General features: G+C 55.2%; 9 protein-coding genes across 9 annotated transcripts; 4 read left to right on the forward strand and 5 right to left on the reverse strand.

Moving 5' to 3' along the window:
• Nucleotides 1-243: 243 nt before the first annotated feature.
• Nucleotides 244-2,844, reverse strand: CPAR01_01084 (zinc knuckle; the record flags this gene model as incomplete). Its single annotated transcript, XM_060485374.1, has 6 exons — nucleotides 244-1,410; nucleotides 1,488-1,501; nucleotides 1,562-1,950; nucleotides 2,044-2,193; nucleotides 2,261-2,575; nucleotides 2,639-2,844. 6 exons carry the CDS (start codon nucleotides 2,842-2,844, stop codon nucleotides 244-246), a joined length of 2,241 nt encoding a protein of 746 aa, XP_060356231.1.
• Nucleotides 2,845-3,368: 524 nt separating this feature from the next.
• On the reverse strand, nucleotides 3,369-4,778 carry CPAR01_01085 (uncharacterized protein; the record flags this gene model as incomplete). The annotated part of the gene is made up of 2 exons (XM_060485375.1): nucleotides 3,369-4,375; nucleotides 4,508-4,778. 2 exons carry the CDS (start codon nucleotides 4,776-4,778, stop codon nucleotides 3,369-3,371), a joined length of 1,278 nt encoding a protein of 425 aa, XP_060356232.1.
• A 1,868-nt stretch (nucleotides 4,779-6,646) lies between these two features.
• On the reverse strand, nucleotides 6,647-7,501 carry CPAR01_01086 (WSC domain-containing protein; the record flags this gene model as incomplete). The annotated part of the gene is made up of 1 exon (XM_060485376.1): nucleotides 6,647-7,501. One exon carries the CDS (start codon nucleotides 7,499-7,501, stop codon nucleotides 6,647-6,649), a length of 855 nt encoding a protein of 284 aa, XP_060356233.1.
• A 1,875-nt stretch (nucleotides 7,502-9,376) lies between these two features.
• Nucleotides 9,377-16,793, forward strand: CPAR01_01087 (uncharacterized protein; the record flags this gene model as incomplete). Its single annotated transcript, XM_060485377.1, has 2 exons — nucleotides 9,377-9,657; nucleotides 9,752-16,793. The coding sequence occupies 2 exons, from the start codon at nucleotides 9,377-9,379 to the stop codon at nucleotides 16,791-16,793; spliced, it is 7,323 nt and encodes a 2,440-aa protein (XP_060356234.1).
• A 777-nt stretch (nucleotides 16,794-17,570) lies between these two features.
• On the forward strand, nucleotides 17,571-20,114 carry CPAR01_01088 (fungal specific transcription factor; the record flags this gene model as incomplete). The annotated part of the gene is made up of 2 exons (XM_060485378.1): nucleotides 17,571-17,797; nucleotides 17,951-20,114. The coding sequence occupies 2 exons, from the start codon at nucleotides 17,571-17,573 to the stop codon at nucleotides 20,112-20,114; spliced, it is 2,391 nt and encodes a 796-aa protein (XP_060356235.1).
• Nucleotides 20,115-20,724: 610 nt separating this feature from the next.
• CPAR01_01089 (uncharacterized protein) lies at nucleotides 20,725-21,786 on the forward strand (the record flags this gene model as incomplete). The annotated part of the gene is made up of 3 exons (XM_060485379.1): nucleotides 20,725-21,038; nucleotides 21,144-21,236; nucleotides 21,306-21,786. The coding sequence occupies 3 exons, from the start codon at nucleotides 20,725-20,727 to the stop codon at nucleotides 21,784-21,786; spliced, it is 888 nt and encodes a 295-aa protein (XP_060356236.1).
• Nucleotides 21,787-21,833: 47 nt separating this feature from the next.
• Nucleotides 21,834-22,100, forward strand: CPAR01_01090 (uncharacterized protein; the record flags this gene model as incomplete). Its single annotated transcript, XM_060485380.1, has 1 exon — nucleotides 21,834-22,100. One exon carries the CDS (start codon nucleotides 21,834-21,836, stop codon nucleotides 22,098-22,100), a length of 267 nt encoding a protein of 88 aa, XP_060356237.1.
• Nucleotides 22,101-22,596: 496 nt separating this feature from the next.
• Nucleotides 22,597-23,159, reverse strand: CPAR01_01091 (uncharacterized protein; the record flags this gene model as incomplete). Its single annotated transcript, XM_060485381.1, has 3 exons — nucleotides 22,597-22,708; nucleotides 22,827-22,919; nucleotides 23,011-23,159. The coding sequence occupies 3 exons, from the start codon at nucleotides 23,157-23,159 to the stop codon at nucleotides 22,597-22,599; spliced, it is 354 nt and encodes a 117-aa protein (XP_060356238.1).
• A 1,541-nt stretch (nucleotides 23,160-24,700) lies between these two features.
• CPAR01_01092 (DnaJ domain-containing protein) lies at nucleotides 24,701-27,184 on the reverse strand (the record flags this gene model as incomplete). The annotated part of the gene is made up of 1 exon (XM_060485382.1): nucleotides 24,701-27,184. The coding sequence occupies one exon, from the start codon at nucleotides 27,182-27,184 to the stop codon at nucleotides 24,701-24,703; it is 2,484 nt and encodes an 827-aa protein (XP_060356239.1).
• Between the last annotated feature and the right edge of the window lie 104 nt (nucleotides 27,185-27,288).

Below are 27,288 nucleotides of genomic sequence, written 5' to 3' on the forward strand. Positions count from 1 at the left end.
GGAAAACCAGGGCGAAGAGTCCAGGGCGAGGACGGGGGAAACAATGATGCGACGAGGCATTAGTAGCAGTCTCGGGTACACTAGATCCGAGACCAAAGAAGGTACGGCGCAATGAGATGCATAGACGTGTGGTCGACGTCTGGAAAGAATGGAGGGCACAACAAGACGAGAGAAGGGAAGACAAAAAGGAAAGTGGCCTCCGAAAAATGGTGGGTGCGGTTGGTGGGAAGCTGCGGGCCGTAATCAGCAGGGAAGCGGCATGTGTTTGCCCGTCCACCTGAACTGAGCGATGTCGAAATGGCGAATCGCCCACGCCGTGGCTACGTTGGCCTCGGTTGTGACCAGCAAATCGAAGTTGATTACGCCGACATGCTTACGCAAGCGACTGCGTTCGAAGGTGAGCTGTTTGCAATGGGCAAAGAGATGTTCGGCCGTCTGCATCGGATGACCACAGCGACATCGGTGTGTCTCAACCAACTGCAGTAAAGACGAGAAGTTAGACTCATAGCGTAAAAGAAGATGGGCCCGGTGAAGAGGCAGAGAAAGATGCAGAGGAAGAGGAAGAAGAATAAAATGACTCACGTTCGCCTTAAGCGAAAAGAGATAGCCGTTCAACCCTATCACCCCACTGCGGCATTGGAACAACATGCTACTCTGAGCACGCGTGAGCCCTTGATAGTACTTGAGACTCTCTGGGCCCCAGTTTTCCTTGAGAGCCGGAGTGTTGCGGTTGATGTTGCGGACCTTGCCGCTTCGGTCGTTTCTGTATCGATCCCACGCTAGACTGCTCCTCTCCATAGAGATGTCCTTCAGGTAGGCCTTGATGATGGCCTTGCGGCGCTTGGGATCGGCCCAGCCCTCGGCTTCTGACTGCACGGCTTGCTCGGGGTTCCAGTTTGCTCGGCAAAGCTGCTTATCCAGAACCCTCTCGCGCATCTCGAGCCAAAAGGATCCCGCCTGGCCGTAGAGGGCTTTGTAGGGATGAGCGCCCAACTCCTGCTCCGTTGCAATGTCTGTAAAGACATTGTCCCACATTGCCTCGAGGTCCCGATACTCTGGTGAATAGAGGTTGTTGATCCGGTGCCTGAGAGCAAGTTGTTCAAGATAGACCGAAAGCTGAATCATGTGCAGCTCCTTGTGGACAACTTCCGAGGCAGAGGCCTCGAATCCACCTGCAATGAATCGCAGAAACCGCGCCTGTTCCGCGTCGAGAGATTGGACCAACGTCTTTGTCAACTGGCCTCGGATCTTCTGGCCTCGACCGTCGACGAACCAAACGGGGCAAGCGTATGAGAAGATGGGAAGAACCGAGCTGACGTAAAGCTTCTTCATCTCGTGCAATGATGGCCCCCAAGTCGATCCAGATATTCTGCGAAGATGGATCATCCTCCTCCTGACTTTGATAATAACCTGTCGACAAAAAGGTCAGCCACGAGGGAGGAAAAAAAGAAAACGAAGGCAAATGAAAATTGAAAGGCGTGACTTACTTGTTCAATGTGTGCTGCCCATGTGAGTTTCGAATCCACAACAACCCCGAGCAAAAGAAGCTCTGTCTACAGACAGTTCTTGGAGAGGCCGGGAATATCGGGGAGCTCGGTGCTTGGCGGCCCATGACTACCGGATTTCCTGAAATGCATGACGAATGTCTTGTGAGGCCCGAAGAAGATGCCGTTGGGCGATGCCCAGCGCACCAAGTTGTCGTAGAGGAACTTCAATGCTTGACAGTTTCGAGCTTCCGAAGGAGACGTGACGAGAATGTTGGTGTCGTCAACGTAAGACATGGCCAGCGCAAAACTTGCGAACGGACAAGAGACCTGAAGAGCCTCTAGAATGGGGCTGGAAAAGAAGAGAAAGAGAATGGGAGACAAAGGACTGCCCTGAGGAATGCCAACATCAACCCAGAACTCTTCAGAGGTGTATCCGGGAAGTTTGAGGACAGTCTTGCGGTCGCTGAGGAACGACCAGACAAATCGCACAATTCAATCGGGAATGCCCTTCCGACGAAGAATCTTGAGCACTTCGAATCGTCTGACGTGATCGTACGCACCCGCAATGTTGATCGTCATCAATGTGGCCTCCAACTTGGCACGGCCGGTATGTGACCAACACTGCTGTACCAAATTGACGAGGTGCTCCAGGGCCTTGGTTGTGGGCTTGCCGGGCAGACCGAACTGCGTCGAAGGTGTCAAGTGGCTGTGATTTATGGCCAGTCTTTTTTGAGGCGGTTTGCAACAATCTTCTCAATCAACTTGCCGACGACGGACAGCAGAGCAGGCGGTAGGCTTTGGGGCTTGTGTAGTCATTTTTATTGGCTTTGGGAAAGATGACCGTGATCGAGGGTTTGAAAGCGTCAGGGTGATGCGCGTGTAACAGACAGGCCTGCGCTTCACGTTTGATGTATGGATGGATGATGCTGTTCACGCTGCCTCTGAGAGCTTCGTCGCCTCCACCGTAGACGGCTTCGTCGGGAACCTCGTTAAAAGAGTGCAGCATCTTCAGGGCGTCTGAGGAAACTCCATCTGGCCCGGCAGCCTTGCCGCGGGTGAGATGGGGTGAGATGTGACAGTACATCTTCCTGTTTGGCTTGCACGGCATGTATGGATGATGTTGCTCACGTAAAGTTCAGGCTGGTCGGTACACTGATTTGTAGTTCCCGGTGGACATCCATGCAAGGTGCTTGGGAGGATCTTGAATGGCAATGATATGGGGTTGTCCATCCGAGTACTTGCTTTGAGCAAGATTGACAAGATATTTCGCCCGGCTTTTGCTATTTTTCAGGTTGACCTGCCAAATGACGAGGGCTCCTTCAACCTTGCCGTTCAAGCAACTCGAGCTGGCACCCATGGCCTACACTTCAGAACCAACGCAATGGTTGGTGTCTGTGAAGCACAAGGCCACCTTGGAACGGGGCAGCTTGGCAGACAGAATGTTTCGAGGTAGGACCTTCTCCGAGTGTTTTTACTACCTTACGCAGGTCATGGGCGGTACATCAAGATGCAGTACCATCGACCATTGGTCAACACCCTCGAACCGTCGTCATCATCGTCGTCGTCGTCGCCGCTGTCGGGGTCCAATGAGAAGCAACACAAGGTTTCGACACATCAGCCGAGATTGTATGGCGCGATGGCAGTGTGCGGATATGGAGTTCCTCGTATCAGGCCTGTACTACTTCTGGTTCTGGAGCAGGATAGTTGAGTCCGACGTCACCCGTGGCGCGTCCGCGGTGCGCTCCCCACTTCCTAATTCTTGTCATATCATTAATAGTACGGATATTATATTCTTCAACACTCTGGCAACCGAGGCCTTTGAGATTCAGTTCCCCTGAACTCACCTCATGTCCTGTCCACCTCACAACAACCGCCCACGCATCAAAACGACGGCAACTGCTTCGCACTCCTCATCCGCTCCCACGCAGTAAAATACCCCTCCACCGTATCAACCCCCTCCCGGAACCCGACCTCGCGCGCCCGCGTGAGATCGTACTCGCGATCAAAGTCGCACTCCACCAGCATCACATGCAGGAAGTCCCAGTTGTATCCCCTGGCGGCGCCCTCGTCCAGCCCGTGTTCCCGCGCCAGCGCGACCCAAGCGTCGTCGTGTTCCGCGATAAAGTCTTTCATCGACGGCGGCGGGGCAGTAGATCCGGACGCGGTACCCAACCCTGCCTCGGCGTCGATCGCCGCTTCGGAGGACGGAGGCGGCGGCGGCGGCGCCACCCCGATGAGACCAAAGCGCTCGCACAACCGAGGCCACACCACCGACCATGAAATCATCGCCCCGCCGTCCGCGACGTTGAAGGCTCTTCCCCCGCCGCACCCTTCCGGATTCACCACCGCCGCGAAAATTTCCATCTTGGAAAGCACGTCCTGGTTGGTATCCGTATGCGTGGCGCGGTAACTCCGCAGCGACCCCGGGAACGGCACCTCCACCTCCACTCGGTTTCCGGACCCGAGGCCCCCGGCTCCCGTAGTAGTAGTACCAAAAACCCGCCGCCAAACAGACAGATAGATCCCAATGCCCCTCGCCATATTCATCGCGTTCGACGTCGGCGCGAACCCCACAATCACGTCCGGCCGGATCTCGGAAAACGTCCAGTTTTTCCCCCGCGACAGGTCGCGCAGCAGGTCGTGCTGCGCGTAGTAAAACACCTCGTCGGTCCACGGCCGCGGGATCCGCGGCGCGTCTTCGCGGAGCGGGGTGCGTAGCGTCACCTTGTCAGGGTACATGAGGCCGTACCCCTTTCCGCCCGTCTGCAGGACGACGAAGGCGAGGCGCGGCGACACCTTTTCGACTGCTTTGACCGCCACGGCGAGTAATTCCGTGTTGGCTGCTGCCGCCGCCGCTTGTCCCTTGGAGACGTCTACGTCGATGTAGGCTACATTGACCTCCCCGACGTTGTTAGCAAAATCCACATTTCCCAAACACACACATACACACACACACACACACACACACCCCTTTCTTGAACGCATGCATGGCATGCAACTTTCTCTGCTTGAGTACGTACCCGTGTAAAAGACGTGAGAAACAGTCTCCACGTCGGGAACCTTGTCCCTCAGCGCCGCCGCTACCTCGTCCACGCTCTTCGTGAAGTCGATACCGGACACGAGGGCCAGGCGCGGGTCATCTGCAGGCAGCCGCGCCTGTTCGAGGGTCAGAGGGCGGTTCGTGGTGCCGGTGATGCGGGCGAAGGTCGTGGGCGTGGGGTAGGTCTGGGCCTGGTTGAGGAGGGACCAGCCTGAGATGCCCGAGGCGCCAAGGATGAGTGCGTGTGCCATTTTCTTCGTTAGGCGAGGGGGGGGGGGGGGTTTCTTTGTCTTTTCGTGTTTGATTTTGGGACTTTTGTTCCTTTCTGGGGTTTTCGTGATGCCAGCCGAAAGTGAGAAAAAGGACCTGTTATATAGATTTTTCTTTTTTCTCCCACCAAGTCCTCGTGCTTGGGGATTGATGTTGCTCGTGGTGATGAAGCTGTGTGTGGTGCATGGGCTGACTAAGGCGACGAGCGAAGGAGGTCTACACGGAATCCAAATCCCGAGGGTGATTGGTAAAACAAACCCTGACGCTCCGACATGATTTAGGGTTACGGAGTGCGGTGAAGTAAGGGATCCAGTCAATTTGAAGGGGTTCAGGAATGTCTCTAGCAAGAAAACTGAAAGACGTATGTTGCCCGGTGGTTGACTGGTATCCTGGTAATATGACGAGAGGTAGCATCATGGCTTGATTTCCCCTCAGACTGAGGAGTTGATGCCCATCCTCCTCTTTCCGTAATACAAAAACGTACATTGCTTTGTATTACAAAAAGCAGTAACTACTCACCACTTTAAACTGCCTGCTGAGGTGAAGAGCCTATAATGATATTGGCTTGATAGCTTCAACTATTATCCGTGGCCTCACCGCACGTTATATTACCTTGATTATATCATCATCGAGATCTGTCCTCGCTTTTACTTTCAGTTTCAAAGGAAGCTCTACATCTAGTTCCATTTTAAACAAAGAACTATATTCTCTAATATACTTCGATAATTAATCGATGTGGCTCAAGTTGAAAAAAAACTCGGCCTGGCTTGCTATGTTGGCTACAGTCGGCCAGGACCGGCTTTGACGAGCAGCAACCCGCACTTAATAACTAGGGCAGAGAAACATCCTTTGGAGAGCTCAACTCGAGATTTATTCCATTTTCTACAGCATATTAATCCAGAGACTTCTACTCAGCGCAACTATACGAGACATCGATCTGGGCTTGCACGCCCTCAGGTATGCACTACTGACTCGGGAGAAGATAACTCAGTCCATTGTTTTTGGATTCTGGTCTGGTGAATTGAATTGCCGTTTGCCTCCTGACTGTCTCGTCTTTTGATGAAATCGCAACGGTAATCGTCACTGCAAGTGGCCTTGTTTTGGCTGCAAATCTTGCAAGCTCGAGCGCCTCCAAGATGGACGGCGCTGCACTGCGAGATCTGAACGCTTCTCCAACGCATCCATGATCTTCTTCTTACCCCCACACCCATCTTTGCGCCTGGAAATCGCTGCAGATTTCAAGCCCCGGCAGCGTGGGCTGAATGCCGCGGCCCGTCGTCGTCGTTGTGGCCATCCACGGTGCTTAGACCCGGACGATCAGCGCAGGGGTCGGAAAGATACGCAGGTGCGCCATTCCTTCTTCCGGACAGGGGTCAATTCAGGGGAACTCTCCTTTGTTGACAGAGTCTCAACTCCAGGTCACCATATGACCAATTGAGCCCGAGGATTGACATCGCATCACGAAAAATCGCCCGAAAGAACAATTGTGGAACGCAACGGACGGTTGATAATTGCAACCCACGTAATTGATTGTTACTTGAGAAAGAGAAGAAGAAAAAAGAAACCATTTCCGTCTAGAGTACCCTCCCACCCACTTATAACAGCTGTTCCAAACTCAGGACAAATAGGCGGAGCTAGGCGGCTCGTCCATGGACAACCGCCTAAGAATTATGCGTAATACTAATCAAGAAGAGGGAAAGAAAGACAAGGAAGTCGGCGGAGTAAATTCTAACGAGCTCTTCCGAGTGACAAAAGGATACCCGACCATGTTCCAATTTAATGAGGCACTCCGCCGCCACAGCCTACTTCTGCAAAGTTGACCACTTCTCGGCCCAAGATTGGGCAGACATTAGACTACCAGGCTCAGAAAAAGAGTGACTGCGCCGGCGAATCCCATGACACAAAGCTCATTCCATTTGAATCCAAATGACCGAGATGCGGAAGATGCCGATACCGAGGAGGGCCTACCAGAGCCCGCCGGGGAAGAGACTGTTGCGCCTGGCGAATTGCCATTCGAACCACCAGAGGAGGCAGCTGGTTGCCCGGCAGGGGGATTGCCTCCGGGTGCTTGACTGGCAGCGGGCTGCCCAGCGGGTGGATTGCCCCCGGGTGCTTGACTGGCAGCGGGCTGCCCAGCGGGAGGGTTACCGCCGGGAGCTTGACTGGCAGCGGGTTGTCCGGCGGGTGGATTGCCCCCGGGTGCTTGACTGGCAGCGGGCTGCCCAGCGGGAGGGTTACCGCCGGGAGCTTGACTGGCAGCGGGTTGTCCGGCGGGTGGATTGCCCCCGGGTGCTTGACTGGCAGCGGGCTGCCCAGCGGGAGGGTTACCGCCGGGAGCTTGACTGGCAGCGGGTTGTCCGGCGGGTGGACTGCCTCCGGGTGCTTGACTGGCAGCAGGCTGTCCGGCGGGAGGGTTACCGCCGGGAGCTTGACTAGAACCTGGCTGCCCGGCAGGAGGATTGCCCCCAGGGACTTGGGTGGCGGTGGCCTGCGGAGCTGCGGGGGAGCCTCCTCCAGCACCAATGGTAGGGATGGCGCAATTGCTCGAATTCTCGCAGAGAGAGATTGTTTGCGGTGGTAGTAGAAGAGTGCTCGTTATGGCGGAGTATGTGATGGATATGCCGCACATCTCAAGATATGGATCGACGAGAGGGGGCGCAGCAAGTGCAAAAGGAAGAAGCGGCAAAAAATGGAAGGACCTCATTGTGGGGGAGGTGAAGTTGGAGGTGCAATGAGATAAGTGCCAAAAGAATGGTAGGAGAGAATTTCAATGCCGAATGTTGCTCAAGGGAACGGAGGTCTTAAAGACCAAATGCAACAACTTCCAGTCTCATCAACCATCACTATCTTAAATTCATCAACAATCTTACAGAGGCAACTCGCCAATATCAAGTTAGGAATGAAATCAGAAGAGAACGGCCCCTAGTTCCTGATCGGCGCAGCTTATGCTGTCCCAGATCTTACTAGCGTCATGCTAACCCACATGCAGGTAGCGTGCAGATGAAGAAACGGGTCCGTTTAGGAAGGTCTTCGGCTTCCGTACTAGTGTGCTCGCTGCCTTTGGGAATCGATAGCCCTGTCTTCGGGAAGCAGCAGCCCTGCCCCTCCCCTACCGTTAAAGTTTCGGTCTTTTAAGGACCTAAACAGAATAGCTGTATTGAGAGAGCAACGACGTTTGCAGAACACTCTGCGGCGGAGCAATCAGATGTGTCGTTACCTGAGATATTGTTGGCGGGTTCTGCTATTGGGGCAGTGACCCATTTTTCCAGCCAATGAGAAGAGCCTTCCAGTGAAACTTGATATCTAGCGACCGCGCTGCAACTGCCATACATAGCTACTTACGTACACTACGGTCGCAATTGCCCACGGTCGCAATTACTTATGATCGTAATTAAGTATGTATTCCGGAATCACAATAAATAGGTAATTAAGACCGTACGTAAGTAATAATTACGACCTTGGGCAATTGCGACCTTAGGTAATCACGACCGTATGTAGGTAACTACTCGGAGCTAGTTCTAGAAACAGCGCGGCCCACCCGCGCCTGTGGGAAAGTACCTAGCCGAAGCAGGCGTATAAAGCCCTCTTATTGGCTGGAAAAACAGGTTATAGCCCCAAGAGGAAAACTCATGTTGGCTTACTGCCTTGGGACCAGACTATTGATAGGACGTGCATACCGGGTGGCCTCAAGCAGCTGCCAAGTCAGTTTAGCTTTACTGCTTCTGGAGGTTGGTAATGGCGACAACCTCACTGCCAGCTGGACAGGCACGCAAACAGAAGTCTTGCATTAGTGATGCTTCACGACATTCAAGTATAGAGAGCAGGATAGGGATGTACTTGCTTCGTGCTTAGCTCGCAGAAAGCTCTACAATTTGAGGAGGAATATACACAGGCTCCTCGACTATACTACGTTGTTGATGCCTGCTCGCTAGGTGAACTGCATCTGGCAGATGCCTCACAACTTGTCCTTTTCGGCCATCGTCCTTTACCTTCAACCAGCTCGGTATTGACTTGCCGTGATCTGGTCGCATACCGCTGAGATGAACCTCTCAAGAACGCAAGAGAATAAGTCCCACTGGTTTCATTGACGGTAAATGATCATGTATCGTAAGCTCTAGATGAAAACGATACGAAAAGTTCTTGGCGGGAGGCGAGGCAACGGTAGTAAGCAGACCAAAAGAAAATCCGTGAATGTCAGAACAGTTTTTGTCGCGGCGTATTTGCGGAGACTTTGAAATTTTCGCATTGCGCGTTGGAGAAACACGCTGGTTCAGGATTGGCGGTGGAAATCAAGTTAGTGATGTGACGGGAGCCAACCGACTCCGGAACGCGCCACGTACAGAGTCGAAGAGTGGCCTTTGACTTGGATCATCGTGATCATACCCAAGCGTGTAACGTCAAAAAACTGGCAGCTCCAAACTTTTGAAATATAAGCCATCGTCCAAATTCCCAAAGACTCACCTCACGACAACACACAACACCAGCTCGCCAGCTTTCTATTATCAAGTTGCATCTGACATCTCCATGTCCACAATCGTTCAAGCATCCAAAGTCTTTACTTGAAAGCATCATCGCCAAGATGAGGCGCACTTCGCTTCTCACCTCGTTGATGAGCTCTGCGGCCATTCTACCATGGCCTGGCTTAGCAAGAGAGGACTGTCCCACCACTGGGCCAGCAGCTGTTCCAACCGCTGTCCAGCCTTTCGAAATCGTTCATTGCATCCCGCTTCATCTCAGCACTTCTCTCTCTTCCAATACCGTTTTCACTGTAGCTGGCACAACCGTCAAGGTCACCAATGCTCCAACTGTGGTTAATACCGACTTCCTGACCACGATGACTATGACGTACAGCTCTGCTGTGTAAGCATTCTAATAATAGCCCACCATTAATGACTCTTTTAGCGCAGCATCTTGAATCTTCTTCTGAATGGTGCTAACTTTCTTTCTTCTCCAGGGTTACAAACTCTCCCTATAATGGCCCTTGTGTCACGGTTACTGCAAACGTTCCTGCAGGATCCCAGCCGACCACTATTGTCATCCCTCCTCAAAGCGGCCAAGCCACTGGCACGAAGTACATCTGCTCTCCTCTCGAGTCCAGCAAGCCCTGGTTGCCAGGCTCAAACTCTCCCAACGGTGGAAGCTTCACAACAGCCACGGCCCCCTATCCGGGCTCAACCTTGACGACCTTGACCATCCCCCCCAGCGGCGGCGACCCTACCGGAACTGTCCTCGTCCTGACCCCTGCGCCTACGCCGAATGCGGGAAGTCCTCCTTTCAATGGACCCTACACGACCATCACAGCTCCCGGTACGGTGTTGACTACTTTGACGTTGCCTCCCTCCGGGACCGATGGCACTGGCACCCAAATCGTCTACGTCCCACCGCAGACGGGGGGGCTGGTGACTGCCACGTCGACCGGCTCTCGGCCTGGCCAGACAGGACTCATCACCATACCCCCTGGCAAGCCCGGAGACCCAACGACGATTGTCACGATTGTTCCTCCTGCTAGCGGTGGCGTCGTGACTTCCACCTCGACCGGTACAACCCCAGGTCAGACGGGGCTGATTACTCTGCCTCCTGGAAAGCCTGGCGACCCTACCACTGTGGTCACGATTGTCCCTCCCCCAACAGGAGGCGTAGTCACTTCCACTTCGACTGGTACCAGCCCTGGCCAGACAGGTCTACTGACTCTGCCGCCCGGCAAGCCCGGGGACCCAACTACGGTTGTTACCATCGTTCCCCCTCCGACTGGCGGGGTTGTGACGTCAACGTCCACCGGCACGCAGCCTGGCCAGACTGGCCTCCTGACATTGCCTCCCGGAAAGCCTGGAGATCCTACTACCGTTGTTACTATTGTGCCGCCTCCTCCCACTGGGGGAGTGGTTACTTCCACCTCAACCGGTACCCGGCCCGGTCAGACTGGTCTGTTGACACTGCCGCCTGGAAAACCTGGCGATCCTACCACAGTCGTCACCATCGTCCCACCACCCACCGGAGGTATAGTCACTTCTACGTCGACTGGTACTCAGCCCGGTCAGACTGGCCTACTCACCCTCACCCCTGGAAAGCCTGGTGATCCTACTACAGTCGTTACTATCGTGCCTCCTCCCGGTGGCTTCGTTACTTCTACGTCGACTGGCACTCAGCCAGGCCAAACGGGCCTCCTCACTCTGACCCCTGGAAAGCCTGGTGATCCTACTACAGTCGTTACCATCGTCCCACCACCCACCGGAGGTATAGTCACTTCTACGTCGACTGGCACTCAGCCCGGTCAGACTGGCCTACTCACCCTTACCCCTGGAAAGCCTGGTGACCCTACCACAGTCGTTACCATCGTGCCTCCTCCCGGTGGCTTCGTCACTACCACTTCTACTGGCACTCAGCCCGGTCAGACTGGCCTCCTTACCCTCACTCCTGGAAAGCCTGGTGACCCTACCACAGTCGTTACCATCGTGCCTCCTCCTGGTGGCTTCGTCACTACTACTTCCACTGGCACTCAGCCCGGTCAGACCGGTTTATTGACCTTGACACCAGGCCGACCCGGCGATCCGACTACCGTGGTCACCATTGTGCCCCCTCCGGGAGGGTTGACAACTGTCACCTCAACAGGCACGCGGACTAGCGTCACGACTCTCACGCCCGGCCGCCCAGGAGATCCAACGACTGTGGTTACGTTCGTTCCATCTCCTACAGGTGGCTTCGTCACAATCACCTCAACCGGAACAGGAACTGGCCTCATCACCCAGACTCCCAGCCGCCCAGGCGACCCAACTACCGTCATCACTATTGTCCCAACTCCTACAGGTGGCCTCGTCACCATCACATCTACTGGAAGTAGCACTGGCCTGATTACTCAGACTCCCGGTAGGCCTGGAGATCCAACTACAGTCATCACTCTGGTGCCAAGTCCTTCTGGCGGGGTGACGACCATCACCTCAACCGGAACAGGAACTGGGTTGATCACTCAGACTCCTGGACGACCTGGCGACCCGACTACAGTCATTACTATTGTGCCCTCCCCAACTGGGGGCTTCACTACAATCACCTCCACGGGAACAGGAACTGGCTTGATCACTCAAACCCCTGGCCGCCCCGGAGATCCTACCACTGTCATTACTATTGTTCCGTCTCCTACTGGAGGTTTCGTCACCATAACATCTACCGGAACGGGCACGGGTGTCGTTACTCAAACTCCCGGCCGACCTGGTGACCCAACCACCATCGTGACTATTATCCCGAGCCCCACGGGAGGCATTCTTACACTTACGTCTACCAGTGGCTCAGTCACTGGCGTCACCACCCAGACTCCGGGTAGACCTGGGGATCCCACTACTGTCATCACTTTCGTCCCAACCCCCATTCCTCGGGTTACTCTCACTCAAACGGGGTCAACTACCGGTCTTACAACCTTGACCCCTGGAAGAGTCGGAGACCCGACTACAGTCATCACCCTTGTGACCGGCCCTCCATATGTGACCGTCACATCGACGGGATCCTCAACTGGCCTATTCACTCAGACTCCTGACAGACCCGGAGACCCGACTACAATTGTCACCATTGCGACTGGCCCGCCGCCCGTTACCGTGACATCCACGGGCAGCACCACCGGATTGACTACGATTCCGGGAGGACCTGGAGGACCACCAACTGTGATTACTTTTGTGCCGACACCACGTGTGACTACGATCATTTCAACAGCTAGCACGACCGGCTTGACGACTCTTCCCTACGGCGGTGACTCGGTTTACACAGTAGTGACATTTGTTACTCCCTCGTCACCGGTCACAGTCACTTCGACTGGAAGCATTACTGGTCTGACAACCCTTACTCCGGGTCCCAGTGGCGGCCCTCCTACGGTAGTCACCTTTGTCACTACGCCCGTACCAGTTACAGTCACTTCGACTGCAAGCACTACTGGCCTAACAACCCTTACTCCGGGTCCCAGTGGCGGCCCTCCCACGGTTGTCACTTTCGTTACTACACCTGTGCCAGTCACAGTCACTTCGACTGGAAGCGTCACTGGCCTAACGACTCTTACGCCTGGCCCCAGCGGTGGTCCTCCTACGGTTGTCACTTTCGTCACTACGCCCATACCAGTCACAGTCACTTCGACTGGAAGCGTCACTGGCCTGACTACCCTTACGCCTGGCCCCAGCGGTGGTCCTCCTACGGTTGTCACTTTCGTTACTACGCCCGTGCCAGTCACAGTCACTTCGACTGGAAGCGTCACTGGCCTGACTACCCTTACGCCTGGCCCCAGCGGCGGTCCTCCTACGGTTGTCACTTTCGTCACTACGCCCATACCAGTCACAGTCACTTCGACTGGAAGCATTACTGGACTGACTACCCTTACTCCCGGCCCCAGTGGCGGCCCTCCGACTGTCGTGACTTTTGTCACAACCACGGCTCCGATCCCACCGGTGACCATCGTTTCGACCGGTTCTACGACCGGTTTGACCACTGTCCCACCGGGTCCCAGCGGCGGCCCTACAACAGTCATCACGTTTGTCCAGCGTCTAGGCTTCATCACCACGCTCACTTCGACAGCCACCCAGACTGGAGTAACAACTGTGGTTCCTACAGACCCTGCTGGTACCACCAGTGTCATCACTTTCGTTCAGCCTCCTACAGGCTTCATCACAACAGTAACGTCCTCGGCTACACGCACTGGAGCGACCACCATCATTCCATCCGATCCCGCTGGCACTACCAGCGTCATCACCTTCGTCCCGATCACGGGCGGGCTCACAACCATCACTTCCACAGGTACACAGACGGGAGCTACCACCATCATTCCATCGGATCCAGCCGGAACTACCAGTGTAATCACTTTCGTTCCTCCGATCACGGGTGGCTTAGTAACTCTTACGTCGACTGGTACCCGAACAGGAGTAACTACAATCGTTCCAACGGATCCTGCTGGAACCACCAGCGTCATCACCTTCGTTCCTATCACCGGTGGTTTGACCACTCTCACGTCGACCGGCACTCAAACAGGAGTCACTACTATAATCCCAACAGATCCTGCTGGAACTACCAGTGTTATTACCTTCGTTCCTCCGATCACGGGTGGCTTGACAACTCTCACGTCAACCGGCACCCAGACGGGTGCAACTACAATCATTCCAACGGACCCGGCTGGAACTACCAGTGTCATCACTTTCGTTCCCCCCATCACGGGTGGTTTGACCACTCTCACATCGACCGGCACTCAAACAGGAGTCACTACAATCATCCCCACGGATCCCGCCGGAACTACCAGTGTTATCACTTTTGTTCCCCCTATCACGGGTGGCTTGACAACTCTTACGTCGACCGGCACCCAGACGGGTGTAACTACTATTATCCCTACGGATCCCGCCGGAACCACTAGTGTCATCACCTTCGTCCCTCCGATCACTGGAGGACTTACGACGGTTGTATCTACAGGCACACAGACTGGCCTCACTACTATTATCCCCACGGATCCTGCTGGCACAACAAGCGTTATTACTTTTGTGACCCCTAGCAGCACTAGCAGTAGTAGCTCGACCTCAACCACAATTGCCCCTGGTCCGACCTACAGCTGCGACGCTGGTGGCTACCTGATCCAGAGCACCACACTCTACCGACTAAACCTCACTACTGGGGTTCAGACCACGGTTTCTACCAATGTTGGACCTGGTGGTCAGATCAACGCGATTGGCTATAACCCCTTGGATAACTACATTTATGGCATTACTAATGTGAACAATGTGAACCGTATAATCCGCATCGCAAGCAACGGCCAAGCGGTTCTCATTGGCCCAGATCTTCCAACTGGATACTACAACGTTGGAGAAATCGACACACTCGGACGGTACTACATCAGCGTTAGCGGTGGAGCCTGGGCACAAATCGACATGAACCCCAACTCGGCGACCTTCACGCAGATCATCGCCACTGGTACTAGTACTATCGCCAATGGCGTATCAGACTGGGTTTATGTACCCGGAGGTGGCGATTATCTCTACAGTATCACAGGAGTCGACGCCAACGGTCGATTCTCATTGGCGAGATGGAGTCGGACTACTCATGACTGGTCAATTGTACGGACATACACGCGGATCAATGGCAACGAAGTGTTTGGAGCGCTTTATGCCTCGAGCGGCAACACGTTCTACGGCTCCGAAAACAACAGCGGAAATATTTATAATTTCAACGTCAACTCTGGTCAGCCAACCTTGGTCTCCGATGGTCCTGTTTCGGGAGTCAACGATGGAGCTCGCTGCGTATATGCAGCAGATCCATCCATTCTCACCACTTCCACAAGTTCTACCATGACCAGCACGACCTCGTCATCGACGAGCAGTTCCACTTCAGCCACCCCGACTTGTACTTCCGGACTGAACTGGGCGTACTACGACTTCAACCAGTCGCCTAGCAACACCACCAGCTACCCAGGACAGATTCCCTTCCACGTCGTGGCTTCGGGCGACGCCTGGGCGGACACATACAACAACGTGCGTACCGTTCTTTCAGGACAGAGCCCTCAGACCACCGGGGTGACGAATCTCGTTGGTACCACATTTGGCGGCAACTGCGCCGAGACTACAGATCCAACACCCGTCGTTTATGGCACAACAGTCAACGGCGGCTCGAGATACTGGTACATCCAGCAGACGGGCTACTTCCATCCCAACGTATCCGGCACGTATACTTTTGCCTTTGGTACGGCAGATGAAGGTGGGTACGTCTGGATTGGTGACAAGGCGGTGACCGGTTTTACAAACGCCAATGCCGACCTCACTCGATACACCCAACAGCCCGCAACCGTCCCCACATTCACGTTCACAGCCGTGGCGGGTCAATATTACCCCATCAGGTTCCTCTATGTAAACGCCCAGGGCTGCTACCAGCACTCTTTGACCGTTACAAATCCAAGTGGCGCCGTTGTTGCGTCGCAAACCGTACCGGCGACGAATAACATCTTCGTGCCTGGCGGCTGCGGTAACGCGCCCGCACAGTTCGACATCACGCCTCCTGGTACTTCGACTACCACTCCGACTGTGACGACGTCTCCGACTTCGTCGACTTCTACCACCAGTCCTGCCACTACATCGACTGATACTTTGACTTCGTCCACCACTGCTGCCCCGACTACAACTGACACCTCCACCACGTCCAGCTCGACGACTTCGTCCTCGACTTCTTGCGTGGTCTCCTTGACGAGCACGGCCTCGGCCGCCGCCCCGGCGGGTGCCACAGCCCAAGTAGTTGTTCCTGCCTGCGCCACTGTCATGCGATTCACCGTCCTCGGTGGCGGCGGTGGTGGCGGCGGTGCTGGTGCATCGATCAACGGCTCCATCGCTGTTACCCCAGGCGAAACTGTTTTGCTGCTCGCTGGCGGCGCTGGTACGAGAGTCAATGCCGTTGGTGCTGCTGGCCAGAGTCAGTACGGCAACGGTGGATCTGCCTCCAATAATGGTGGTGGAGGTGGCGGCGCTTCCGCTCTCTACCTCGGCCAGAACCTTCTTGCGGTCGCTGGCGGAGGCGGCGGCGGGTCCATCGTGGTATCCAACAACGGCCAAGGAGCTTTTGAACTAAACTACAACTACATTGGCGGAACAAGTAACGCCGGTGACAAGGGTTCTTCCTACAATATCACGCTGCCGAGCGGTACCGTCACGTCCACATCCAACGGAGGAGCTCCGGGCACTCAGATTCTCGCCGGAGCCGGTGGTACGTGGACAGGCTTGGGAACGTCGGCAAACGGAAATGCCGGAAGCGGATCCGTTGGCGGAAACGGTATTGCCGGCGCGGGCGGCAGCTTCAACGATGGCTCTGGCGGCGGCGGCGGTGGTTACCGCGGTGGAGGTAGCGGAGCCACTGGCTACTATTCGGTGGGCTCAACAGTCCAGCGTATGCCGGCCGGTGGTGGCGGTGGTTCCAGCTTCGTGGACGCCTCGGTTTCGGACTCGTTCCAAGGCCTCGCCGCTTCAACTGCCCCCGGTAGAGTTGTCGTATCCTTTGCCTAGTTATCCAAACGGGCTTCGAATGCATTGTGGTCATTTCGATTTCACCTCTTGCTTTCTTTTTTCATTTGTCATTCTGGTACTCTTGGAACGCTGATAGACACTGTAACACTTCATACTCTCCTTTACTAGGCTCAAGCTAGCCTCAAGCAACACAATTTGTCATTGCTCTCAAATTACACTTATGTTAGAGATTTACTATCCGAGTGGTAGGCTACTTATTTCAAGTACCTCCCGTCAAACTTCTTATTCATAATATCATACTACAATCATCCAAACACCCCAAAAGATAAGATCCCTCCTTCATCCTTGAAGAAGCAACAAGACGAACAAAAAAGTTGTTGGTGATTACCTAATCTACAGAATGACTCATCTGTCGGCAAAAAGTCGCTTTGCCGACGAGACCGGAGGGAGACGAAAGCTCGGGCCGCTGCCAGCTGCCGGTGCGTTGTGAAATCTGACAAAGCAACAAAACTGGCAAGCCTGGGTCACCTCGGCATCCCGACATTTCGCCGTCATCGGTGTGACGAGAGAGCCCTCTGACACATACTCGCAGTGTCCCTGACAGTAAGGGAAGGTAAGTAGGTAGGCACGCGTAATTCGTATGTTGGTGGGAAATTGACCATGGACAACGCTTTCGAAGGGATGCATCGGACTTGACCTCGTCACTTTCTTTCTTGTCTTTCTTTGTCTTCAGCCTTTACTTTACTCTCATTTCACCACCTCTTCTACCCACTGTCAGGTACTCAAACCCGCACCTCAAGACATGCCATTCCCACCATGGCGGCTCGCAACAGCCACCCATCCAGCAGCAGCACGACGGAGGCTCGCAGAAGCCCCTTTGATGACGGGCCTCTCCCGCCCATCAAATCAACCGCGTGCCGCCGATGCCATTCGCGAAAAGTAAAGTGCTCCGGCGACCAGCCCTGTCAGAATTGTCGGCATGCCGGGAAGGGTGCCGAGTGCACTTATCCGCGCCGCAATAGACAGGTCAAGGTCAGACAAAGGTACTTTAAATTTGACTTCTGACCGAGAGCCATGCAACTACACACAACACACGGTTTCTTGCTTTCCTTTTCTTTCCTTTCTTATTCCTCTTCTCTACTATGAACTACGGGATAATGATGAGCTCATGCCAAGTATTTGTTGTACAATTACAGCTACATTGACGGTCTTCTGGATGAGATTCGCCGTCTCAAGAACCAGGTTGCCTCTCAGAGCGCTTCGACCTCCACATGTGCGCCGCTAGATGACGTGATATCAACGACGACGTCGACAGCAACACCATCTCAAAACACCAGTTACACTGGCCACAGGGAGGTCTTGTCAACGCCAACGTCTGCAGACCTAGGCGACAATGAAGATCTCTCGACAGTGGCAGCGGCGGCGGAAGATGCAGTAGCAGCAGCCGGAACCGCAGCTCCAACAACGGCAACCCTCGAAGTTCGACCGTGGTTCATCAACGCCAACGTCTTCCGCACCCCGATCCTCATCGGCGAGGTCGCTGACGCCGCCTTCTCCACCCGCTTCCGCCAGGTCATCTCGGACCCCTACGCGCCGCAACCTCGCCACATGCTGCGCGTGAACTACGCTCCCGACGCCGAGCTCATGGCCCTCGTCAAGTCCTCCGACGTCGCCTGGCCCACGCCCTCGCGCTCCCGCTTCCTCGTCGAGGTCGCCCTCAAGTACGTCGCCCGGCGGTACCACGTCGTCCGCCGCAGCGCCGTCATGCGCGACCTCGAGCAGAGCATTCACAACCCCTCCTGGGGCGACCTCATGCTCCGCTCCAAGCTGTGGGCTCTCTTCGCCATCGGCGAGCTCTACTCCACAAGGTCCATCCCCTCGGAAAAGGACTTCCCCGGGATGCCCTACTTTGCCAAGGCCTCGCGCGTACTGGGTGTGCTCGACGAGCGGCCGGGCACAGATTCGATCGAGATCATGCTGCTTCTTTCCTTCTACTCGTTAGCCCTCAACCGCCGCTACAGCGCCTTCGTCATGTCCGGCACCGCGATGCGCATGGCCATCGTTATGGGCCTGCACCTCAACATCCCCGAGTCCCAGTTACGCGACCCTGATCTACGCGAGCACCGCAAGCGCCTCTTTTGGACGACATACATCTTTGACCGCATCTGGGCCTCCAAGCTCGGCCACCCGACCGCCATCCAAGACAGCGACGTCGGCGTCGATCTGCCCTCTGAGGCGGAGAATGATGGGGTGGCAGTGGTGCGGACTCACGCGACCGACTTTGAGGATACCGCATACCACGTGGCGAGCCTGCGGCTGGCGGCCCTCATCACCAAGACGGTCCGCTCCATCTACGGCCAGCGCAGCCAGGGCGAGGCGACGACACTGTCGACGAGGGTCCAGCAGGCGCTCAAGGATCTGCGGGCCTGGGTGGAGGATTTGCCTGCCCATTTGCAGCTCGATAATGCGGGAACTGGGCCGAAGCCTATTTCGCTGCACTTGTCTTTTAACCAGGTATTGGAATCTCGCACAGACGCTCACCTGAAGAAACAATCCTTTACTAACGCATGCTCCTTCAAGTGCGCAATCCTAGCAACACGCCCAATTCTCCTCCACATCCTACGAACAAAAGTCGCCTCATGGCCATCCGCAACCACGACCACAGAGACTCAGCAAGTCCCGGCGAGCGCAATCACGCTATCGGAAGCCTGTATCCGCTGCGCGCGCCACTCGATTCGCTTGCTGACTGAATCGTGGATCGACGGGTCTTTTGCGACGTTTGACTATTTTTACACACAGTACCTTTTCTCTGCGCTGACGATCCTCGCCGCGTCGAGTCTTCTCCAGGACAGTACGTCAGGGGCGGGGACAACGCCCAATGACGACAAGGAGGCCTTTGAGGAATCGGTCAGGTTCCTCTCGCAGCTGCGCGACGCGGGGAATTTCGCTGCAATGGAGTACTGTCACCACGTCGACGTGATGAGGGCTGAGCTTGATAGGTTTTATGCGAAGCGTATGGGGAGGGTGGACGCTGAGCAGCAGCAGACGCAGACGCAGGTTTCCTCTTCATCTTCCTATGGCGAGGTACTACCGCCGTCGCACGGACCCGGACCTGAGCCTGAATCCGGCCCGCTAATGTCGTCGCAATTCGGTCCCAGTGGTGCAAGTGGACTTCCAGTGCGGTCGGGGACGGGGCCCACGACGGCGGGAATGGCGCTGACGGAGCCGTCGTTGGAGGAGCTCCTTGCGCAACCGGTGTTGGATCTGCAGTTTTTGGAGGCGTCTTTCTATGATGACTTGCAGGCGTTGTATTGGCCTGATTTTAGCGCGGAGAATTGGGATACGTGGGCTTCTACCTGAAGGTCTTGCTGTTGTTAATAAGAGAAGAGGTGTGGGGGTGAGAGTTGAAATCTCAGGGCTGCCCTGTTCAAGGACGAACGGATGCAAATAATTCCGTGCCCATTGATGTACACGGTCAATCGAAATCGAAAAGACTCTGATTCGAAACATAAACGACAGATGAGATCCCGTCGACTTTGTTTTATTTGCGGGATCGTTTTCTTCCGGGGAGGTGGTCCAGGTGGGGGGTACGGACAAGGGAGAAATGGTACTTCTTTCCCGATTCGGTGGCGACAGGGGCCCGTGATTGGGGGGAATTTCTGTCTTTCTTGTTGGATTTCTTGGAACGACATGGTTACATTTTGGAGACGAAGTACGGATATTGGTACCTGCACGTCACGCAACTTTATGAAAGAAATTGTCACTCAGAGATACGAGCGAATCGGCTTTTCATGGATAAGCTGTATTGTCATCTATGTCTTCTTTTCTTGGCAGAACACAAGTTCATAAAAAGGTATTGGATGCACGGGAAACTTTCACCCAATGTAAAAAAAAAAAAAAAAAAAAGTTCACTCGTTTGCTTTCCTCTCCAAAAGGTCGTGTCATTGGACCTCCTCCAGCTCGCAAAGTCATGATCCCCTCTAAATCCAACCCGCCGCCGCTGGCGCTCCTTGCGCTCCTCCTAAGTGGCGCGTACCACACGACCGCCCGTGACATTTTCGTCTCCCCCGCAGGCACAGGCACGGGCACCCTCGATGCGCCGTACGGCTCCATCCAATCGGCCGTCGGCGCCGCCGTCGCGGGCGACACGATTTTTCTCCGCGGGGGCACGTATGCGCCGACGGCGAATATTCAGATTGCAAAGAGCGGGACGCGGACGCAGCCGATTACTGTGAGGGCGTATCCGGGGGAGAAGGTTATTGTCGATGGGGAGAATATGCCTGGGTAAGTCTTCTGTCTCCAGCTGATTGTGTAATATGCAGTAGAAGTGAGACTGTGCTTGTGGGGCAGAGAATGTGGGCTGACAGGGGGCATTCTAACTTTCACCAGAACTCCAAAGGCGTTGGATGAGGCCTTGCCCAATTCTGAGCGCGGGATCTTTCACATCCAAAATGCGAATTACTGGGCATTCTACGATTTGGAGTAAGTCAAAATCCCTTCACGTCACTTCTCTCTCCCAATCACCAATCAACACAACTGACCTGAACCAAGACTCATCAACGGGCCCTACGGGATCTACGCCCGCGACGCCTCCCACAACACCTACACAAACATCTCCACCCACGACAACTACGAAACGGGCTTCCAGCTCGAGGGCGCCTCATCCAACAACACCGTCGCGAACCTCGACTCCTACCGCAACCGCGATCCGCGCAAGAACGGCGAGAGCGCAGACGGCTTCGCGTGCAAGTCCGGGTCCGGCGAGGGCAACGTCCTGCGCAATGCGAGGCTGTGGGATAACGTCGACGACGGGCTCGACCTCTTCATGTTCGGGTCCGCCGTGGTGCTGGAGGAGGTGTATGCTTGGGGCAACGGGTATAACCGGTGGGGGTTCAGCCCGTTTGAGGGGGATGGAAACGGATTCAAATTGGGGATTACGGGGAACCCTGTGGCGGATCATGTAGTGCGGAACTGTATCGCGTTTGGGAATTGGAAGAAGGGGTTTATGATAATGGGAACCCGGGTAGTTTGACGTTTGAGAGGAACTCGGCGTGGAATAATGGGGATACGGGGTTCCTGATGCGGAGTTCGTCTTCGGTTATGCGGGGGAATATCGCGGCGTTGAATGGGGCTTCGGGGAGTGCGCAGGTGAGTTTGGTGAGTACTGTCACGGCGACGGGGAATTCGTGGAATGATGGGACGACGTGGACGAATGCGTCTTTTGTGAGCGTTGATGCGTCGGTTTTGAAGGGGCCTCGGGGCGCGGGTGGGAAAGTTGTGGGGAGTAGCTTTTTGATTCCCAAGAGTGGTGCGCCTATTGGAGCAACTACGTTGCAGGAGGTTTGATTGTGCGTGTTCGTTGGGCGTCTGCATTGATTTTGTGTACAATTCATTCTGTTCGGTATTTTCGACCTTGAACCATCTTTTGTAGTGTGCTTTACGCAGTAGTACGAAATACCGAGATGCATTAAGCCAATCAGATTCGCGCGACCGTTAGACCTACAGTAAGGTAGCTATGCAGTACGTTGGAAGCATTTCAGTTTCAGTCACCTGAAATCTTGACAAAGTGCCATGTCTTGGATGTCCTGAGCTGAATAATGTATTACTAATCTAACTTAGGTCTGTGATTGGAAGGCGTGGCATACTAGTCTCCACTAGCCGCCATCGCTCTTCATATCTCGGGTTTTTTTATGTTGAGTCTCTTCTCTCAATGGCGAGCCCGGACGCTTGACCCCAAATCTCAGAACCCAAACCCCAACCCTAGCCAAAGGCGCGCATTTCGACGCCCTCCATCATTGATGAGAACGTCCCACCCCAGTCACCACGAATCCACTATTGCACCTCAAGCCTTGGTCTCGCGGTAGGTCTTGATCTCATCTCTCTTATCAACGGGGCGATCGGCGTCGATGAAGCTCTTGGTGTCGTCGCGGGTGCACCAGCAAGCACCAGAGTTGCTGAAGAACAAGAAAAAAAACTCATGATTAGCCACTTTGAACTTCTTTTTCGATTTCTACACAAGCAGAGCGCAGACGAAGCCCGCGTGTCACTGTGTAGACTCTGTAGCAGACTTACTTTGCCGCACACCAGCCCTCCGGCATGGTGAGCTTCTTGCAGAGCGTAGGGCAGCCCTGCTCTTCGCCGGCGGCGCAGCTTCGGACGCAGTTACTGTTGAGACGTAAGATCAGGTTAGCGGGACTGAGCGACAGCTATGTTGACCTGAGTGTGAGCTATGGCTTGGAGACTTGTCATTTCATACCCGTTGAGGCAGCGTCCGGATGCGCAGCCCGAGATCTCGTTCCTGTAGCACTTTGTGGCCGGGGTGGTGGCGTGGCCGTTCCAGCCGGCGAGGGTGCCGGGGATGGCGGCGAGGGCCAGGAAGGCGACGGCGAATGATGATTGGAGCATTGTGAATTTTTAGGTTGCGAAAGAGTGGATCAAATGAGTGGATGCAGTAGTTAGTACGTCGTGTTGGTAAAAGAGAAAGATGGGGTAAAGAGTGTGGTGATGAGCCGGTGGGATGAGTTGTCAAATATGGTGGTATATATACGATTGAGAATCAATACTATAGTGTTGTGGGGATGGTTGCTGCATTCGCTTGCAAGGCTCATTACAATTTACCCAGTAGATTCGGGGTTGATTAGTCGTGCGCCTCTGAAAGTGTTGCAGATTAAGTGACTATCCTCAATGTCGAGAGCGAGTCAGTGCGGACTTTGGTGGGACGTTGTTTGAGCCGCTGGCTGCGGAATTCATCATCTCAAGAGCGCAAAACCTGGTTGCCGATGGCAGTTGAAGGCGACAACATGAGACAATGAGAGCCAAATTTGAGACAAAGCACACGTAGATCAATGTCAATTAGTAGTTGATACGAAGTGTCAATTGCTGAGTATTTAGTCTAGCAGCAATCGAGCACATTAACCAGGCCAAAAGACCGTTCTAAAGCCGTCAGTCAGATGCGACGCTATACGAAAAATTGGATAGGAAATTTAGACTTTGGAGTGCGAAATATATTCCCACTTTGTTGGAATTGCAAGCTTCCTGGTGTTGCTATAGACGAGACAGCATAGGACTATATTTGGCGCCACCTACCACCGGGCCGGTAACCTGATGAAGAGCTAGAGAAACCTTAATTGGCGGCGCGACCGATGAATGGTGACACGCGGGAACTTAGGTTGATTGGCAACTTGACTCAGTTGACAACTATGTCCTCTGGGCCCCACTTCAAATAATAGCCTAGCGGTGGGGGTGATTCTGCTTCCTGCTACGAGCGACGCACACTTTAATGTTGCCATCCTCTCTGGTGCAATGCGCGTGCGCCCTAGGTGTAAAGGCTATGACGGAGCTTCCGCATGGACCGGAGCTTGGTCGTATTCCGAGACGTTCGTCCGAAAGTGTGTGAGGCTGCTCAGTGTGGGGTTCTCCAAATGAGCTTCATGACCACTACACGGAGCAGTTCACTTTCGCGAACGGATGCTTAAATGTCCGTAACCCGTAAGGCGTTCCGTCTTTTGTGGAGAATGTGGCAGAACGGCCGTGATGGCCGCCTCGTTTGCTCAATTGATCGAAAGCTTGAAGGGATGAGATTTCTTCCCCTCATTTGAGGGAGCTTTTTATGCTATTGACTAGACCTGAGGCAGCGATTTACTCCTGCTTACGGCGTATGGCAGTTTTGTTCACCCTCGAAGCTATATTACAAAGGAGCTGAAAGCATCTTTCAGCGCCCTCAACGACATTAAGATACTAAATTGTTCATTTCCGGGTGGAAAGTAGTCAAAGTTTTGCTACAAATCTTCAAAAAAAAAAAAAAAAAAAACACCATCCCCATGCAAAAACCCCACCCATTGAGGTTTCCCCCATTTTCCCCGACTCCACTAATGCTGCATCGATCATCTCGCACATGCCATCATACATCACATCCATAAAAATAAGTTTACAAAATGCCAGAAACATCATGATAAATCCCTCTTCACAGGCGGGAGAACCAGCTCATCCCGCCCCGCGACTTCGAGGGTACTCTCCCTCCCGCGCCACAGATACCTCACGTGGAGCGCTTTCCGCCTTAGCGGCGCCGGATCCCAGAATCCCAGCAGCGAGGCCTTTCTCACCCCGGCCGGGATCCGCAGCCTCCCGTCCTCCACCAGCGCTGCTACTGCGATGGTGACGTCTGCGACTTCTTCTGCGGCCCAGCAGTCTGAGTCGCCATCGCCATCGCCCTCGCCCTCCCCGTCGCCAACCTGACCCTCACCCCTGACGCCGAATTTCGCGCTGAGAATCACGAGTCCTCCCCGCTGCCGCTCCACGCGCTGCCGCGCCTCCACGGCGCCCGAAAGCACGACGGCGATGTCATCCGCCGCAGCCCGCTTGCGGGCGATGTAGGCTTGCAGATCCGCCTCGCCAGGGTGGCCCCCGCGAGTGCGCTTTGCCCGCCCCGATGAAGCAGAGTACGACGAGTAAAAGTGCCGCGCGGCGAACGCAAGTAAAGGCACGGCAGCCGCGTAGAAGAAGACGGTGGGCGTGTACTCGGCGCGCGGAGATAGGAGCAGCGGGATGCTGAGGCGCTGGCTGAGGCGGGACCAGTAGAGGGAGAGGTGCAGACTGTGCAGACTGACGCCGAGCTCGAGGCCGAGTTTGGAGAAGCGGCCTACAGGCCAGAGGTTGCGAAGGGCGAGGTGGCGGTCGAGGAGGGTGTTTGTGCAGAGTTCGAGTTCGAGTCTGGTCGGGCCGGTGGGGTTCGAGCTAGATGCCGAGAGGAGTGCCGGCAGGTCTTTGCCGTAGCGGAGGTAGCCGCCAATGGTATCTGCCGTCAAAGAGGCGGATACGGTCCACGAGCCGTCGTTGGCGATTGTCGATTCGTGGTCTAGCCCTCGGATACCGCACTCCCCGCGCGGGGAATCCTCGTGGGCTGTGGACGGGACGCGCTCGGGCGAGGTGGTGTACCCCACTTCGAAGCTCGCGGATGTCTTCATGGGGAATTCGGCGAGGAGTTGGTTCTTGCTCACTTGCGAGAAGTCGGTGAAGAGCTTGATGGTCTCACCGGGCCAGACGCTCCAGTCGCCGCTGTCTGCGATTGCGTACGCGGTGCCGGCGCCCGTCCAGCGGTGGATCCCCAGGCCGATGCGGGGGGCGGATTGCGTCCATGGTCGGCCTGATTTTATGCTTCCCTCGAGTACTATTGGATGGGGGGCGTTTGGTAGGTGAATTGGGTGTGAGATTTTAGCTGTTAGAGATGCCTCTGGGAGAGCCTCTGTTTCTACTTCGATCGATGTCTTTGCGATGCGGTCTTCAGCTGTCCTGTGGATGATATCCTGTCGGAATTTGAGGCTGATGAGGGGACACGGGCGCTGCTCTGCCAGCTGGATGATTCGTTTCCGGGGAATAGTCAGAGGTAATAATGGTTGGTATCGATCGGCTAAAAGTGGCAACGGGACCCGGTAGATCTCCTCTACGATGCCGTACACAGATCCGGTCAACGTCACCTGCGGAGGCGGGAGATAGATCATAGACTCCCGGGGTTGGTCAACACCAGCTTCGTCGCTCTCGTTGAGCGCAATCGAAGGCACCCGCTTCAACGTAGACGAGACGCGCTGCGCCTTCGGTGCCGCCGTTCTCTCAATCCACCGCCCCAGCACCGGCAGGCCAACGGTCACAGAGTGACTCAGTGTAAAGTCGAGAGGTGTCACGGCAGAACCCCGCCACAGCGCCTTGGTCGCATCGAACCGGATGCCCAGATCCGACGACGTCTGCATCACGTCGGCCGCGCGCTGCCGCAGCTGCTCCTTGAGCGACATATCATACGCATATCGGTAGTCCTCGTCAAGAGGCACGTCAAGCGCACTCGTCACGTCCCGCAACCGGCTCGCGTCGTACAGCGCCCGTCGGTACGGGTCAATCAGCGTCTCGAACCCTCTCTGCACCTGGTTGAAGTACGGCTGCGCGACGCCGTGCAGGTTCTCGGGCAAGCCATCCCTGTGCAGGTACAGCAGCAGCCGGTGGTACGCCCGCCGGATTTGATCCGGCGTCAGCGTTGGGTCCTTGGCCAGGCACAGCAAGTCGTAGTAGTCGCCCTCGGCGCCTTCGATGTCTTGTGTCGCATCGCCGCCGCCCGTGCTCATGGCGATTGTGCTCTCGTCGCCGACGTCGGAGGCGAGCGTCATGCGCTCGAGGATGGAGGAGGCGTCGTCGTCGCCGAACTCGTATTCCTGTCGCGTGGCGGCGAATTGTTCGTTGAGGGAGAATCGCGACGATGCCGATCGCAGGGCGTGGGGAAGCTGTTGTTGCGCATGCTGCGGTAGCTGCTGCTGGTAGCTGCCTGAGGGGTGAAGGTAGGAGTAGTCCTCCCATGCGGCCGAGGAGCGAGCGGAGGAGTTTCGCGAGGGTCCGCCGCGGGTTCGGCGGACTCGGAGGCTGCCGGAGCGGCTCGGGGAATCGGCCATGTTTCGCGGGGGAGAGGTGCTGGGGAGGCGGAAGAACGAGAGACACAGCGATTGTGATTGCGACTGCGACTGCGACTGCGACAGACAAGCGACGACGGGAGCTT

Source organism: Colletotrichum paranaense, assembly GCF_030867605.1.
Source record: "Colletotrichum paranaense strain IMI 384185 chromosome Unknown Scaffold_1.1, whole genome shotgun sequence".
Classification (NCBI taxonomy): Eukaryota; Fungi; Ascomycota; class Sordariomycetes; order Glomerellales; family Glomerellaceae; genus Colletotrichum; species Colletotrichum paranaense.